Source organism: Abramis brama (assembly GCF_963993115.1).
Source record: "Abramis brama genome assembly, chromosome: 3".
Taxonomy (NCBI): Eukaryota; Metazoa; Chordata; class Actinopteri; order Cypriniformes; family Leuciscidae; genus Abramis; species Abramis brama.
In genome coordinates this window covers 8774664-8793212 of record NC_139965.1, presented here as the reverse complement: position 1 = coordinate 8793212, position 18549 = coordinate 8774664, and the positions used below count along the sequence as shown (strand labels likewise).

At 37.7% G+C, this 18549-nt stretch overlaps 1 protein-coding gene across 1 annotated transcript in view; it reads left to right on the top strand.

Moving 5' to 3' along the window:
- The window catches only part of LOC311080451 (uncharacterized protein), a 33238-nt gene extending 15337 nt beyond the window's left edge, over positions 1 to 17901 (top strand). The window contains exons 4-10 of the mRNA XM_084110429.1: positions 11608 to 11967; positions 15292 to 15422; positions 15534 to 15812; positions 15995 to 16090; positions 16202 to 16352; positions 16505 to 16587; positions 16686 to 17901. Coding sequence (XP_083966555.1) covers positions 11608 to 11967; positions 15292 to 15422; positions 15534 to 15812; positions 15995 to 16090; positions 16202 to 16352; positions 16505 to 16587; positions 16686 to 16766 — 1181 coding nt within the window. The 3' untranslated portion in view covers positions 16767 to 17901. The remainder of the gene's footprint in view (positions 1 to 11607; positions 11968 to 15291; positions 15423 to 15533; positions 15813 to 15994; positions 16091 to 16201; positions 16353 to 16504; positions 16588 to 16685) is intronic.
- The last annotated feature ends 648 nt before the right edge of the window (positions 17902 to 18549 follow it).

Here is an 18549-nt window from a genome sequence, read left to right as displayed (position 1 = left end):
TTGTGCTATATAGAGTGAATTTACACCTTTGCCATTATCATGTTTATAAATAACTGAAAAAAGCACAAATGTCAGGGCATGTCAGAACATCCCAAGGGCCCCAAAAACACTCTAGACCCCAGAGGGTTAAAGAACTGGTGGCACAAAAAAGGTGTCACTTTTCACACTAATAAGGCCAGACCACATCACCTTTTGTACATAGTTTGAACGTTTTGGGGGATTTACCACCTTTTTTTGTTGGAGTTCTGTTTTTGGATTTTGAACCATCACTGTTCCGGACCCTGGACGTAAGGAAAATTTGGTAAGTGGACCTTTTAGGTTTCTAAATGAGTACCCCTGCATAGCTTTTAGGCACTATAAATAGACAAGTTGATATGATACCTTGGCATGAGATCGGCTGAAAAAGGGAAAATTAACAGCCGTTGCAACGGCATTCAAGTGTGGGAATATTATATTGAGAATTTTTTTAAAGTTAAAAGGGGGGCGTGAACGAGGTTTTCCTGCTGTTTGATTCGAAAGTTTTGGGAAGTGAAGCAGGTCCTGCTGTAAGTCACACTTAAACAGCTCCAGTTTCTTCTGAAAGGCACAGACAGCTGATGTGAGGTTACACACTGTGTTATTTTTTTCACTGGAGCTTCATGTTCAGATCATTGAGATGGGAGGTGATGTCAGATAGAAATGCAACAATTTCCATTTTTTCTTCATTCTGCATGAATTCCACAAATTGTTTTGCTTTTGCACCCTTTTGATCAAACAGAAAGGTTTCCAAATCTTTCTGTAATGTCCAAAAGCGCTCCAGTACCTTGCCTTTACTAAGCCACCGGACATTGTTGTGGAGGAGCAAATCATCAAATTCTGCATTCACCTCTGTTAGGAATGAGGGCAACAAGCGATGCTGCAGAGCAGATGATGCCCTCAAAAAGTTCACAAGTCTCATTACTGTTGTCATGACCTCTGCATACTTTTCTACAAGACTGGCACACAAAACCATCTGATGGATTATGCAATGATATGCAATGAGGTCAGGGTGATGAGCTCTCAAGTGTGCCACTAATCCCCTCTCTCTTCCAGTCATACATGGAGCTCCATCAGTAGCAGTGGAAATAACATGCTTCAGATCTATCTCTGTCTCTCAACATCTGCATCAGTGCTTCATAAATAGCATACCCTCTTGTGTGTCCATGGAGGGCTGTGAGGCCTAACACATCTTCACAGAATTCTCCCTTCATCAAAATATCTGATAAACACCAGAAGTTGTGTGTTGTCTGTGGATTCATCCAAAGCCACTGAAATGCATTTAGCCTTTTTTATTGCAGACTTCATTTGGTCAAGCAAATCATCAGCAAGGACTTCAGTTAGCTTTACAGCAGTGGAGTCAGACAAAGATATTTGGTTTATTTTTTGTATTATTTCATCTTTTTGAGTTTCTAGTGCTAGTGCATGACAGGGCCAGTCGCGTTTCCACTGTCACTTCCGGGACTTGATCGGGGCTTACTCATGGCCTTTCCCTTACCCAGGATTTTCTGGCCCATCGAATACCTTGGTCCAAAGTGGGCCAGCTCGGCTGAGGTTACGATCAGAGGCGGAGTTTACCTGAGTCTGGAGACGCCAGCTCCTGATGATTCTGTCAGCATTAAAGACTTATAAAAAAATAAAATAAAAATAATTTACCTCAGAACTCCCTTTCATGTTTGAATGCCTTTTGTTTGTGATCCGATGTGGATTCTGATCACCGTATAAGGTAGAAATATTTATACGTGATGCAAAAGACAATGCATGCTAACCATTACCATAGCTCGGGGGTACTCAATAGGCAGACCGCGGTCCGGATCCAGACCCAGACGCAATACAATTGGGACCGAAGCCAAAATCAACATTATAATTAAGTCATGATCCAAGCGAGTTTTCATTGTGTGATTTGAATCCAAAGACCCAATCAGGACTCAGCACTGTAGTAACTGAAATCACCATGACAACTCACTCACTCGACGCTGGCCGCAACATCTGTGGGTCACGCAGGTTGTGTGTGTCATTCACAACAACGCAAACGCTAATCCATCTGTTAACGGTAGCCTGTTAATCTGTTTCCTTGCTAGTGAAAATCATGACGTGCTCAAAATCTGACAAGAGAAAAGTCGATTTTGAAAATCGCGAATTTAAGACAGATTGGACTGACAGTTATGCATTTGTGCTGCCAGTGGGGAGCACAAAACCAATGTGTTTAATTTGCAACGGACAGTTGCCGTTGTCCAGAGTGGTAACATGAAACGTCATTATGACTCAAAGCATGGACACTTTGACGACAATTACCCCAAAAAATCTGAGGTAAGGGCCAGAAAAATCAAACAACTGCAATGTAATAGTTAGATCAGCCACCCAACAAGAGCGTGCAACTGAAGCCTCATTAAGGGGCCGATCACACCTGACGCGTTTTTCAGGTTCGAAAACGCGAGGTGCACAGCACTTTACATTACACAGAACGAGCAGTGCGCTGCGTTTTTTATGTTGCTAGGCAACCAATGAAACAGCTGTCCTGTCAGTCAAGTAAACGTCAAATTAGCCTTTTATTACCTTTATTTACTTTCTGTTAACATTGTGGTAAGTCGTTAAGCTCCTGGTAACCCGCGAGAGCACCACAAGTTAATCCTCTATCATCGCACTCTCCTGGCGTTCAAGCAACTGTAGCTTTCATCACTTAAACGGAAGACCCGCCTCTCACTTCATTCGATTGGACAGTGGAAAAAAACGCGATGACGTCGGGCGCTTTTTCCGCTCGGAGTTGCTTTTTTTTCAACTTCAAAAACGCGAGGCGCAGCGGGCGGTAAAACGCGAGGCGCAGCAGGCGCATAAACAGAGCGCAGAACGCTCGCTGACATAGGAAACCAATTGAAAATAGGCGCCTCTCACTACAAAAAACGCATCAGGTGTGATCGGCCCCTAAGAGTGGCATGGGTCTTAGGAAAGCACAAGAAACCATTCTCTGACTCGGAGATTGTGAAGGAATGCATGAATGAAATAGCAATTGCCCTGTTTGAGGAAACTCAAAGCCTTTGAGATGCATTACTATTATAAGAATCTTGAAGATTATTTTCTTAAACACCCAATCAAATTACGTAATTGCAGTGGTGGAAAGAGTACTAACAAATTGTACTTAAGTAAAAGTATTGCTACTTAAGTAATAATTTACTTGAGTACAAGTAGAAGTACTGAAAAAATAATATGACTCAAGTAAGAGTAAATAAGTAGTTTGCTTAAAAACTACTCAAGTAACTACGTTACAAAGTACTTTAGTATTATTTTTCTATTTTTACCCAAAATGGGGAGATGATAGCGATATGGAGTGCTAAACACTCTCATGTCAATTCTGTTTCATTCATACTGGGAAGCCCAGTACATACTGATTCACCTCGCACAGAAAGTCCACAAGTGAGATTCATAGAAGAGATTCACTTATGACGTTTCAGGAAATGCCAATATGGATATAATAACATGCAAATAGAGATGAAACTGAAGACAAACACATGATAGCGATAATATATCTGTGTTCATCAAGCTATCTCAGGTATTTTAATAAGAATGATGTATGTCTTTAAAGGGATAGTTCACCCAAAAAGGAAAATTAGCCCCAGATTTATTCCCCCTTAAGTCATGCTAGGTGTATATGACATTCTTCTTTCAGACGAACACAATCAGAGTTATATTAAAAAATGTCCTGGCTCTTCCAAGCTTTATAATGGCAGTGAATGGCTGGAGAAAATTTGAAGCCCAAAAAAAGTGCACCCATCCATGATAAATGTGCTCCACTTTTACTCCAGGGGGTTAATAAAGGCCTTCTGAAGTGAAGCCATGTGTTTGTGTAAGGAAAATACCCATATTTAAAACTTTATAAACTATATCACTAGCTCCGCCAGACGACCATACGCATCGATTTACGGTGGAAGACTAACCCCTGACCCGACACACACAATGTATATATACAGTAATTATATTATAGAAGAGCAGCTTCAGCCCTATTTGTTTGAGCCGTGAGAGGCGTCTAAGCTCACGATATTCCTACAGTACATCCTACGTCATAAATGTGTCACAGGTTACTCTTGTGGCGCAAGTCAATTTGCGTAGGATGCCTCTGGCGGAAGCTAGTTAGTTATAAATATGGGTATTTTTCAAAAACCCATGGCTTCGCTTCCGAAGGCCTTTATTAACCCATGGGAGCCGTGTGGAGTATTTTTTTTTTTTATCATGAATGGATGCACTTTTTAGGGTTTTACATTTTTTTCCAGCCATTCACTCCCATTATAAAGCTTAGAGGAGCCAGGACATTTATATTAATTAATATAACTATTCGTCTGAAAGAAGAATGTCATATACACCATGACTTGAGAGTAAATCATGGGCTAATTTTCATTTTTGGGTGAACTAACCCATTAATGCAATGCTAATCAACATAGCCTGTATTATAGAATTTAATAAAATAATATATTCTCCTACATGAAACCACAGAAGTGATTTCAAGTAATTTTGATTTCGAAGCAAAACATCATATTAAACGCATAAATTGTAGTTTTTGACGGTATGTTAAGCAAACATACTAGCTTTCCCTGTTGTCAAGAGCAAATGTTTTATTACTAATCTTTAAAAGTAAGTCCAGGTCCAAGATAATTTGAATCATTTCATAATTGAAAGCAAAGAAGGTTATAAGTGAAATGTCTGATAAAAAAAAGAGAGAGATGTAGTAGGCTATGATTATGAATAAAAAAGTGCCAGTAAAAAATAAAATAAAAAATAAGTGGGGTATAACATGTAAAATTAAATGCTCTTTTTTTTCCCGTTCTACCGAAAATGTGCTGGGAGCCGACTATAGTAACGAACTACACTTTTACATGCATCTGATTGACAGATAATCATGCAATCTCATTTCACTGTTGTTGAGGGTTTTTCAGCTTTGTACAAAGTTTGCTTCGTATATTTAGTTTAATTCTATTGTTAAAGAGGGCGAGCTTTACCTTTCAATTGAACTGTGTTAATGTTTTCAAGACACTTACATTGTTCTTGCTCCGTCCATGCAATAACGGTGTCCATGTTATGAGCCGAGTTTTTTATTTACTTCAAATGCTCAGTGCTCTGGTAATATCAATGGGATGACCCATTTCAGGATTTGCCATAATTACATTTTAAAATCAGAATATGAGCATAGCTCACACTTACATTCACTAAAATATGGAAACGTTGATACAGATTCTAAACACGAGCGCCAGTGATTGAATGTCAAAGCGCGGTTTGAACGCCCCGCCCCCCAGCTGAACTGGAAGTTTTGATTGGTTTTGCACCCGAGTCAGACCTGTCTGTTATTGGCTGAAGCGCTTTCAGAACTGTCTGTTATTGGCTGAAGCGCAGGGCTGAGGGCTGAGGGCTCAGCCTCCACCGGCACCGCACGCAGTCGTTTGAAAAGTGTTTGTGAAATGTAAGCTCGCCCTGTAGCTCCGTCGGCATCAAAGTACTCTGTACTTTTGGTGAAAAATAAATGTAGCGAAGTTGAATACTTTATTTTTATTCTACTCAAGTAAAAGTAAAAGTACCACAATTTAATTATACTCAAGAAAGTAGAAAAAAATCGAAAAATCTACTCAAGTACTGTAACGAAAGTATTTGTAATTAGTTACTTTCCACCACTGCATAATTGTCACAAGGCTAGTCTGTGTTTCTGTCTGGGTTCATGTTTGTCACAGTCTAGTCTGTGTTTCTGTCGTGTTTCATGCATGTCACAAATCTAGTCTGTGTTTCTGTCTTGTTTCATGTTTAGCAGCTCCCTGTTATGTTTATTAGTCTGTCACAGGTGTTTCCTATTAGCCACACCCTCTTGTTATCTTGTTAGCTCGTTTACCCTTGAATTTAAGCGTGTATGTCTAGTTCAGTCTTGGTGTGTCCTTAATGTTGTTTGCTGGTTCTTCCAACCCGTTCTCATACCCAAGGCGTCACTTTCAACCATGCTTCAATATCTGACGCTCAAAGCACCCTTTAGCGTCCATATGAGACGCATAACCCTACCACAGACCTAAACCTACCCAACCGAAGCGTCACATATTGACGCTAAAGGGTGCTTTGAGCGTCAGATATTGACGCTTCCGAAAGCGTCAGTTACATGACGCCTAAACCTACCCATAACCGAAGCGTCACATATGGACGCTAAAGGGTGCTTTGAGCGTCAGATATTGAAGCATGGTTAAAAGTGACAAAAAGTGACGCCTTAGGTATGAGAATGTGTTGGTTCTTCTGTTCCTGATTCCTGAGTCTGTCTTTGTATAGTTTGAGTTGTGTAAATAAAGTCAATCTGCAAATGGATCCTACTACCTTGTGTTCTTAAACCACATGTGACAATAATTAAAGGCCTGCTAGAACCAAATGGTCGTAAAGAAATTCCCTCCAAAGGGAACAAGTTTTGTTTCTGAGAAATCCTAATGTGAAGATGATGCTGCACAAGAAGTTTTCAAAGGGTGTATTCACACCTGCCTCGTTTGGTTCGATTGAATCGAACTCTAGTTCGTTTCCCCCCTTGGTGTGGACCTTTTAGGCAGGTGTGAATACAGCAATCGAACTCGGGTGCGGACCAAACAATCGAACCGAGACCCAGCTGAAGAGGTGGTCTCGGTACGGTTCCAAACGAACTCTGGTACGGTTCGTTTATGGTGTGAACATGAACCGACCCAATTGCAGAAAACTGCGCCTTTTTATTTGACTGCTCTTATGAGGATACTTAACAAAACGGACATTTTGGCATAATGGTGTCTAAAGCGAGCGAGCAAGAGCGCGTGCACGGCAGAGAGAGGGAGCGAGAGACTTTGCGTGTGTGTGCCAGCTAGTGTGCCTCACGAAGCGCATGTAAGGACCCAAGCAATCAATTGTCAGTGCGGGCGGGCTTTTATCTATACCATATAGTTTCTTCATATTGCGTTTGTAGAGAATAACACCAAATCAGTAAAATAACAAATATTACATTACGAAATATCTCCATGCTGAGCCTGTTTGTGCACTTCCTGCTTTTCCCTGCTTGAGAATTCCTGTCCAATGAATGGACGACCTTAGCACACGTGTGGTTTTGTTTACACATTTTGGTTCACTTGCAAAAAGAGCAGTGTGAAAGCGAACCGTACCAAACAAAAAAAATCAACATTCTATTTGGTCCGGACCAAAGCAAGTGAACTATCGGACTTTCCTGGTGTGAATACACCCTAAGGATCCCCAAGCTTGTGCCAGGCTGCGGCCTTGTCTTTCCATTCACCAAAGATCCTCTGACTCCCACTGGTTCTCTCTCATCAAGACCACATCAGCTACGAGAACAACTGGAGCCTCAACAAATTGCATCAGCATAGTTTAACTCAAATGGGCGAGACATGCAATTATCAAATTTAAGTATCATTAAACATTAAGTATCCTTACCCCTTTTAAGGAAGGGTGTGTTAGAACTAAACTGATGGTTTGCTCAAGGCTGTTGATATGCTGAATTTCAAACAATGCTATAACTTCTTGCTTTCCTGTATTCTGCTTCAGCTCTCTTTCACTTGGTAAACGGTATGCATGCATGTATGTATTGGGGCTTGCATAGACTAGTCGAGTAGTCGATAGAACGACTACGTCAACCACTTGTCGACGCTGTCGGAAACAATCGACTACTCGAGCGTCCATTAACCATAAATGAATTAAAAATGGCGAACGTCACCAACAGACACCACACGTCAGATGTGTGGAAGTATTTCATCAAGGGTGATTCTTGCAGAGCTGGACAATAGGCCTATGTCACACTTCCTGCTTCCGGAACGCGGAGTAGGGATTCAGAACTTCCGGTCAACAGTATTTCTCCATAAGGATTTAGATTAACAGCCATAATGTCTAAACCATCCAAGTTAGACTGACCGCGAGCTATGAGGTTGTGAAACGAAGGTTTTTGCTCCTGTAGAATCTATAAGTTTGTATGAAATCAACCTTGTTTTAAGAAAAACATGTTTTATCCGCGATCTTATGAAAAAAAACTACACTACCCACAATCCTAAGCGTAGCAGCAACGTCTGCTGATTGGTCCAACTCGCTGTTACCATAGAAACGTTTACCTTACTGGCAAACGGCCCGCCGCTGTTGTTGTAGTGTACCGGGTTGCTCTGCGTCAGGACGTAGACAGCCATAACTCAGCTTTCACGCTTTCCACTTGAGAGTTTTCATTTACCATCTGAACCACATCGTCATATGTGACTTCAGGCAGGTTGTAAAAAGACGTACTAAAAGATCGATCACGCGTACTTCCGGTCTTCAATTTTTTCGTGACATAGGCCTATTCATAGATATCATATATAAAGGCTAGTCGTGCATGCTGCTGGCCAATGGAGGTCGACGTCCGCACGTGGCGGCCATCTTGCCACAGTGTGCTCGCTCACTCGTTTAATGGTGCATGTACTTTAAAATAACTTGCTCAATTTTCTACCGATTTTCAAACGGTTTGGTTTGTTATAAACGTCAGAGATGTAGTTATGACACTACATACATACACTGCATACATATGAATAATTATAACATACATGTTCAAGCATTCGAGATTTAGCCACGTTAATAACGTTTGTAAGAAACCAAACCGTTTGTAAATCCGTCAAGATTTCAGCGAGATATGAGGATTTGTGTGCATGCTGATCACTCACCTAATGCACAGCTTCACTGTGACAAGATGGCAGAACGGTGATGCCGGAAGTGACTGCGCCATAAGACATCTAGCGTTTATATATGATATCTATGGGCCTATTGGCCAACTCTGCAAGAGGCCGTTCACATATTGCGTCTAAAAACGTGTGGAAAGCGCGCGGCCGTGCCGCTGTCTCCTACAAGCGCTTGCGCTCCCGTGGCGTCTGTCGTCGCTATGCAACCAAACTGCGCTCTCCATGATGAAGACGAAGAAGTTATCATTCAGCAAAGGATTAATTTATTTCTAGGCCTTGCATTAGCTTTACTACTAGATATATTTCTGGAGATGAGAAGGAAAAACCCGCCTGGAAAAACTAGCGCACCATGTTGCTTTCATTATGAGCGCGCTCACCGCGCGCCTACATTTGAAATAACGACCTTGAGCGTGGAAAAGACGCGATATGTGAACGGCCCCTAGAAGCAGACGTCTGAAATGAAAGGCAAGAACGGCTATTTATTTGGCTTTAGACTGTTACATGAAAATTTAAAAATGAAATGTCATAATTATAATGTTTTGAGAGTTTACTTATGTAATTGTTGCATTAGACTATGAATTAATAAATGTTTATTGATAAGATCTAGCTATTTCATGTCTTTTCATTTACGGTAGCATGAACGACGAGTAGTCGAGTAACTCGAGTATTGTTTTGATAAGAAATCGACTAGCAGAAATCAGTAGTCGTGCAACCCCTAGTATGTATGTATGTATGTATGTGTATGTTAGAGTAGTTTAAACGTTTAGTTTAGTTAATAAAGTCTTGTTCATGTCACTCGTAAAGTTGTCCATGTTTCATGCTCATATGGGACTCCAGTAGTCCCTAATCATGCAGATTTTTACTACTTGCTCTGAGTAGTACTGTACAGCAAGAAATATATTTTCCATACCCCGGAAATGTACATTTCTTAGAATTAATAAACAAATAACACTGAGTGTTCATGGGACAAATTGATTGATTGTAATTGATTCAACTATTAATTTTAATTAATTAACATTAAGTTAATTCTATTAACTGATCCAAATATTCATAATTAATTATAATTATTAATATGTATTTTAAGCTAATTTGCTACAAAACAAGTAAGAAGAAACTCTGCTGCAAGAAGAAAAAAAAAGTTGTGCATGGATAAATCATAATAAAGACTGAAATATTCAAGAAAAACAAAACAAGAAATGTCTACTTTGAATTTTTGGAGACTTTAATGTCTTTTTCTTTAATAGGCATTACAACAACAGCAACAACAACAAAGCCATTGACATAATTACAGACCTTTAAATTAATGATATACATTCACATAGAAGTACCACAGTTATGAAATTGTGAAAAAAAAAATGTTCTTAATAAGACTCAGAGTTGGACTTCACAGTGCTAGTTACTTTTCTGGCATTGTACGTCAAAGTCAGGCTCTGGCTGTGTTTGCTTCGAAAAATAACAAATTTTGGTCTCATCTGTAACATAGACCCTAAGTCATAAACATCTTAAAAGTGTTTTCTGAATGTCTAGGCAATCTTCCAGATGAACCTGCACATCAAATAGCCTAGATACGTGTATACATTTTATGAAGATGTTACTCTTAAAATTGACAAATAAATGTCATATTCCTTTGTTAATCTGATAGCTTTGCAAGCCGTGGCGTTTATGCAACACAGTTTCCAATGGTGAACACCATAATTCGTTACCATGGTAACCACTCTGCTTCTGCGTTACATTCCTTCTTGTGCGCATGGAAAAGTATTGAAGATGCTGAATATTTATAATTGATGCTGTAGACTGCACTTTGTAGATTACTCTGACTTTTATGAAAACAGTTGTTTTGCAGAACGTGCCATGTTTTCTGTGTTCTCGCACATGGCTTTGACCAGCGGATATCACTAGTGTGCATATACGAGAAAATAAGGCCTGTCCCAAATGGCACACTTCATGAGCACTTTCGGTCTTGTGGACTTACAATGGCTGCCGTGTGCGCGTGTACGTTAAGTCCGCATTTTTAGATCTCAGAAAGGTGCTCACGAGTGCCCCCATGTGGACGATTTGCACCCTTGATGCACACTTTTTTCCACAGCAGACTTCTTCCCGACAGTCAAAGTGGCATTACGTCACGAAAGTGCGGACTCAGAGGAAGACAGTGAGTGCTTAGGGTTCCATTTGGGACAGGGCCTAAGTCATTATTACTAGATATTAAGTCATTATTACAAGAAAGTTTCTAATTATTATGAGAAACAAAGTCATTATTACGAGAAAGTTTTAAAACTTTTCCAAGAGTTTGGAAAACAGTTCCACACATATATTTGATAATTTTCCAGGGCCAGTATAACATATTTAGTTAAATGTTTAAATTATGTAATTAAAAATGAATGTTTCCAACTGTTGAGCTGTTTATTTATAGCCACTTCCTGATTTGTGCAGCTCAACTACATTTTGTCACACATCATTGTAACAAACTGTATTCTGTGTTTTCCGGTCTTTCCCATACTAATGAGGAATTCGGCTTATGTATCACCTCATAAAATTAAGTCAAACTCATAATTAAAGAAATAATTTTATTTTTTAACATTTAGTGTGTGATATGGTTGTTTGTGCATGTAAGCAATCTGAATATGTCGTGCTTGCGGAAGTTGTTGCGGTCGATGAACTTGTTCTTCTTTACTGTCACTATCAGGTCCAAAGTACAATGGCGTGAAATTATCATTTTTACAGTGGTATTTCTCATCGTCTCTGCAGCTGATACTCGAAGGATATGATAAGGGCGTTGCATTTACGACTGGTAGACCAATCACAGCATACTGGGGCTGGCTGACCAATCAGAGCAGGCCACACTTTTCGGAAGGGAATATATATACATCTCAATTCATTTGTTCTTTTCGTTATTTGTTTTATGTTTTCTCAGACCCCTGCTATAACTACACTGTGCTGGATGATTCATGGAGATCCACAAACAATCCCTCTCAACAATTTACTGATGCTAATGCCAACTGGAATGGCTGGTATCGTCTCTTCATTCAGGGTCAGAGCGCTCAGATGCCGGACACATGTGTTGATGAGTTTAGATGTGGCACCAACGCCCCAATTTGGCTGAGCGGAGGACATCCAACACTTGAAGATGGAGTGGTCACTCGAGCTGTCTGCATTCACTGGACCACCTGCTGCTTTTTAAATCCAAATCCCATTAAAGTCAAAGCCTGTCCAGGCAATTACTACGTCTATGAGTTTGTGAGAACACTCCCCGGTATTTTGGCATACTGTGCAAGTAAGCATATTTTGCTTTCACCCCTGAATTTGTTTGTGTATTGGATCCAACTGGCAAAAAATAGGAAATAAAAAAATAAAAAAAAAGTTCTGTGCAAATTTATATATGAAAATATATTTTTGGGTGCATAGATTCAGTTTATAAAACAAGAAAATAATCCATAAAATAATAATGCAATATTGCACACCAGAAGTTCCATAATGAATAATAACAAAAAATAGTTGACTGTAGATTCACATAAGGTGACTAAAATATGTGTGCTAACCAAAAATTGCGACTGCACAAAAAACAGGACAGGAAAAGTATCTAAGCAAGAAAGACTTTATTAAGAACAGGGTGAAAGGAAATGACGAACTGGGGACATGATACTCTGGGTTGGGCAAAGATATATCAAAATGTATTTTAAAATAAAATACCAAATGCCTTAATTTTAAGTGTATCAAAATAAACTACAAACTACTATATTTTTGGATTTAAAAATACTAAAAAATACTTTTACAAGGTGTAAAAGTGACTAAGTTGATTAAGAGTGAACAGTCTTCATTCACTCTTGATATCACAGGGGCTGGTTGCATAAACTGCTAAGACTAGTCTCATTACATTTTTTTTTTAAGACTGTTCATAACTTTTTAAAGTCAGTTACATAAAAATGTAGATTGGTCTAATTTAATACTAAAAACGTAAGACTGGTTGCCCCTTGACTAACCCCTATTTGGTCATACTAGTACTTAAAGGTGCTGTATGTGAGATTAACAGCTAGCAGTTGAAATGGGTACTGCAGTCCAAATTCAAAATATCAGAGATCATTGGCCCTGTCCCCCCATACACAAAAGAAATGTATTTGAAATATATTTTCTGAATATATTTTTGGAATATATGCAAATATTTGAAATTGGCCCAATAAATATATTTTAGTTAAATATATGTAAATATATTTTGAAATTTAAAAAGTCACCATTTTCACAAACAAACAGCACATTTTCAATTTATTTTTTAGATAGACCACTTCAGCCGTGGATGTGGGAGAGCAGTGCTCTACTTCAACCACCCACATTTTTCCTAGCGGTCGGTAATCGAACCAGCAACCTTTCGGTTACAAGCCCGAAGCCCTAACCAGTAGGCCACAGCTGCCCCTTTACTGACTTTATTGGCCTAAAATGACAATTTTATTTAGGAAACAACACACAAAATGCAGAGTTCTTTTCCCCTATTTTTTACAGAATTGAATACAGATATTTAATAGTGTGTGTATGCAGTGTTAGACACTGAGTTCTATCTATTGTTTAAGTGCACTTCACTGTTGGAGTGTCACTGCTATACTTGCATCATAAATATTGTGCATATTTTCAATATTTAAATGACTTCAGGAAAGATGTCAATAAAACAACAATGAATCTAATAATTGCACTTAGTGTTAGGTACATGCCACCTAATATGGCCTAATAGTCCTAGGAAAGCAACTATCTGTCATTTTGCATTGCAGTCATTTAAATGTAAGTACAGTATTTATTATAGCTGTGTGTCATAATACAGTAGTGAAATATGGTAGCCTACTGTTGTGTATAGGGGAAAAGGTAGAGGAATTACTATGATCAAAATACATTTTCGACCCTTCTTTAGCAAGCTAAACATTTAATGACCATATATTTTGTCATATATTTTACATTACATGTTATAAATGTAAATATATTTCTCACTTAACATCATATATTTTTGTTATATTTCAGAATATATTTCAAAATGATAAATATAAGTGGACAACGTCAATGTATTTGGAATATATGCCACATATATTTTTGACACTTTAAAATATATTTACATATATTTCTTTTGTGTATGGGCCAAATGGCACCCTAAGTACTCGCGGTCTTCCACACTTTCTTGATGTAGTGCCGCTTTGACTGTCGGGAAGAAGTCTGCTGTGGTGCTCACATCAGCTCGGCAATTGACAATGGAATGCGAGGAGACTTACACATTGTTAGTTGATGAGTTGATTTATTTAGGTGGGTGTGGAAGCTTTTTAGGTTGGGTAGAATCTGGGATCTCTGACCCAGTTTGTTCGCTTTCTTCCATGGCTACAATATGCTGTGTTTTCCGCCAACTGGCAACCTGTGGTGGCAAAATACTATTGGTTATCTTGGCGGTATTAGACAGAACAAAACAAAAACAGACATTCCAACACGGAACTCACATTTCAAAGTAAAATAACTGACTGTTGCTATTTGAACTCAGCATGTTTCTTAAATATCTGCAAACATTATGGTATTTTTATGCTTTAATACAGTCAAAAACTTGCATACAGCACCTTCAAGGCACAGTCTTTATGTTTATACAACTGGCCATTGGAGACGCAGCAGATTAGTTTTGTTTTTAATGGAAATGCCCACAGATCCAATATAGCCTACACGTGCGATTTCTGTCCCTGCTTTTTATGTTCACACTGACATAACCAACCGTGTTTGTGAACTTTGTTTTTTACATATTCTTGTGTGTATTTGAGAGTTTAAACACAATAATAAGACATGAAAGTGAAGTTAGTTTAATACTCACGAGACGTGCCATCTGACAGCCAGCTTTCTATGCTTGTGCTTCAGATGTGTGCGCTCAGAAAGCTTTAAAACACATGCCGATAATAAACGTTCATAAAGAAGAACTTAAATATCTGTGAGAGTGATCTCAATAGATGATAATCAAAAGCAAGCAGACGTTTTGTTAGTATTTGTCAGAGTTTCTGATGCAGACAGGAGCTGTTGAAGGAACCGCTTTCCTGGAAAGGGTGCGGGCAACAGTAGCTCATTTGCCATTAAAGACGCATGGAAAATTACCTTGATACAAAACTTTAAAGAATTAAATTCTGAAGAAATAATAATAATTAATAGCTAACAAAAAATATATACATGACATAATTATGAAATTCTATTTGCATTTAACAATTTTAATGCATGACGTGGATGCATATAATTATTTTACCCATTTTCAATTGTTGTACTTTACTTCTGGCTCAGCCACATGAGTCGGCCACCACAGCAAGATTCAAACACGAGCCCCATAAATCGAGAAGGGTCTGGCTGCAGACTTGATCTTGCACTCTCAGACTACACATGTAGCATGTACTTATAGCAATAACAGTAAATTATGCATAATTACATGCAACTAACCCTCAACCAAATCCTAATCCTACCCTAACCCTATAGTAAGTGACGTCACTTGCAGAGGAAGCACGGGTGAATGAAAGTGCAAGTCTGCAGCCAGACGCTATCGGATAAATCAGTGTGAAAATAATGTCAGAAAAAATGTTTTTTTTTTCTCTCTCTCTCTCGACAGCATCAGCAATATTCTACCCATTCAATTCAGCAGGAGACACAAGAAACGCTGCTGCTGATGATGGAAGCTCCTCAGTTATTCCACTGTTGAGCCCATTTTTATTTTTTGGCCGCACATACAGGCAGATTTATGTACGAATTTTATTTCATCTTGATTCAAAGTCTAACTGTGAGTGGTGGATGGTTTAAAAACTCATCTGTGATCCTGTGGCTGTGATTTTGACAATATTTATCATGTTTCAGGTTAATAATAATGGACACCTCACATTCAACCAGGCTTCATCACAAAATGTTCCCTACTCCTTTCCTGCTAATGGAAGCCAAGATATAATTGCTGGTCTCTGGACCAACCTTGACAACAGTGTGAAAGGTGTGGTTTCATATCATCAGTACACTAATGGAAGTGTTCTCACACGCGCCACTCAGGATATAAACAATCATTTCCCAAATCTGGCCTTCAACGCTTCTTGGGTCTTTGTTGCAACATGGGATAAAGTCCCTTACTATCCCAACACTAATACAGTAAGATTGATGTACTTCTGAAATATGAATGTTTTCAGTTTATCCACAATTCAATTCAGTTTCATAATTAGTAGTAGGTCAGTCAATAATGCTCATAAAAATAATATTAATATTACAATGTAATTTTATTAAAAAAAAAGATGAACTGTGCTAAAGTGATTATCTTTTTTCAATCTTCGCAGGAAACTTTGTTTCAAGTGGTTTTAATTTCAGGCAGTAATTTTTCAGTTGTTCTGATGAATTATGGTGACATTAATGTAACAGGACTTCCAGTCGAGGTAAGAAGCTTGTATTCTGTGTTGAGAACAAAATGTTACTATTCACTAAAATATATAGCATGTTCTGTATATATACACTATTTATATGATTAATGATTTTTATACTTTCAGGCTGGTTATGACACAGTAAACTCCACTGACTTCTTTGTGATTCCTGGATCAAAGAACGGAAACTCCATCTCAAACCTCAAGAACTCCAGTAATGTCCATGTTCCTGGTCGATGGGCCTTCAGGGTGGACACTGGACGCAACACCTCTAATAGTAAGAAGTCTTGTCTTTCTAGAAATGATATATATATACACACATATACAAGCCAGTGTTAAATTTTATATAACCCCATGTAATGTTTTTGTATGATTAATGTCAACAAATATGAGTTTTTTTTATCTGTTTGTCTGTGTGTTTCCCTTTAGACAACGTCATTGGACTTCAAATTAAACTTTCCTCATTTTCAGATCTTACACAGAGTGGAAACATTGAGAGTATTTTACACCAAGTACGTCACACTTAGGCTACTACAAATAGGCTATTTATACAAAATATGGTTCTAATAGATAATAGCTAGTTTGATCTGTCTGTCCATCTTTGTTTCAGATAAAACAGGTGCTGGTCAATTACCATCTGCCAAGCAACATAGAGCTGGAGTTAAGAAAACTGCAAAAGATAAAGCCATAAATTCAGTCTCCTTCAGGAAAAGAAATAAAACATTTTTGTTCGTTTAGTGTCTGACAGCAAATATCCCATTGATCATGTGAAGACTTTGATCCCAGTTTTACATTGTGCTTTCATTTAAAGGATTAAAATGGGCACAGAGCAGCATAGAAGTGTTATAAAAGAGGTACATTTGAAAAAAAATTATGATTACAACTTCCTTAAATCTTTCTTCGCGTTTTTATCCGATTTTTGTGGCCATTGTGATTGTTTTTTTGTTTTTTTTTCATTTAAATGCTAAAATACAATAAATGAGTAAATCAATGATTCAGTTTAACTTGTCTTAATTATTAATTAACGATTCATACTGATCCGATCCACAATTTTAGTTCAGTGATCAAGGGTGCATTCCATTTTACTTGCTTTTTATAGTGAGCTCCCTCATCTTCACAGTCAAAGTTTACAATTTATATTTTTTTTCTTTTGTGTAATTTAATTTTTCTCCAAAAGCACATACCTACATGATTTTATTTCCTCCAACAACTTATATGCAAATAGCATGGTGCAAAAAAACTAATTCATAAATAAAATAATAAATCAGCTTCATTGTGAATTCCAAGTGATTAAGGGCTTTATGTGTCTCATTTAAACCTTATGCAAGAGTACTGTATAGTGGGAACTCATTCAAGGTAAGCATCGATGCAACAACTTTACCCAGTTTTGGATTGATAATGAACATCTAATATTTAAATTCACAAAAGTAAAGATATAATTTTGTTATATAAAAATAAGGGTTCAGTGCAAAATTTGGTTATTAACTTACTAAATATGTATGGAAATAATACCATATACAAACAGAAATGGACTAATAATAAACCTAACATTATATTATTGGAATATTCCAATATATAGCCTATGGAATATAAGGAATACAAAAGCAAAACAGATTAATTTTTTAATGCTTTTCTTTTTGGAATTCTTTGTAGGTTTTCCCATGTATATATTTTTATTATTATTGTTTTTTCCTTTGATGCTGTTATGAGTGTAACAGATAATAGTTGAATAAATTGTGATCCTCTATATGTGTATGCTGTTATTGTTCTGTAAAGCATATTGCACAATTGGAGTGGAACGCAGCCTGGTGTGGAAAATTTCAATGAATAACAACATAAATATATTTGTTTGTTTTTTTTATCTCACACAAAGACATATAGTGCTCTGATTGTATAGATAACATCAACTCATTTAATGGTGTTTTTGCATCAATTTTAAGCCTAATTTTATTGAAAGCACGAGTAAATTTACAAAAAATGAGTAAATTTCCATTTTTGGTAACTATTTATTTTATGTCTGCTCCTTTTTAGCCCCATTCATAGTGTTTGTCATAGACTGTGTTATCAAATGTCAGCTGAAGAAGTTTAAACCAGTTCTTAACTAAAAAGTAAACCTATTCATTTCAGTCATTCACTTTCACATTCATTTCATTCTTTAGAACTATAACTTTGAGAAATATAGCTGCAAGCATGCCAACAAGACAAGACATGCCAACATGTCTGAAAGTGTCAGACCAACTGCAACAATGAGCAATTAAAGACATTTAAAGAGGATTTTAGGCAAAATGCCTGAAAAATCATAGAAACAATAATTAAAAATATGATTTAATGGATTATCACTTTCGACCAATAGGTGGCGCAGTTACAAAGCTGATGTGATGTGGTCAGAGTGAAGTGACAATGACACATACAAAGTTTGGTGTCAATATGTCAAGGCATTGCAGAGATAAAGCCTTAATTAGTGCTATTAGCAT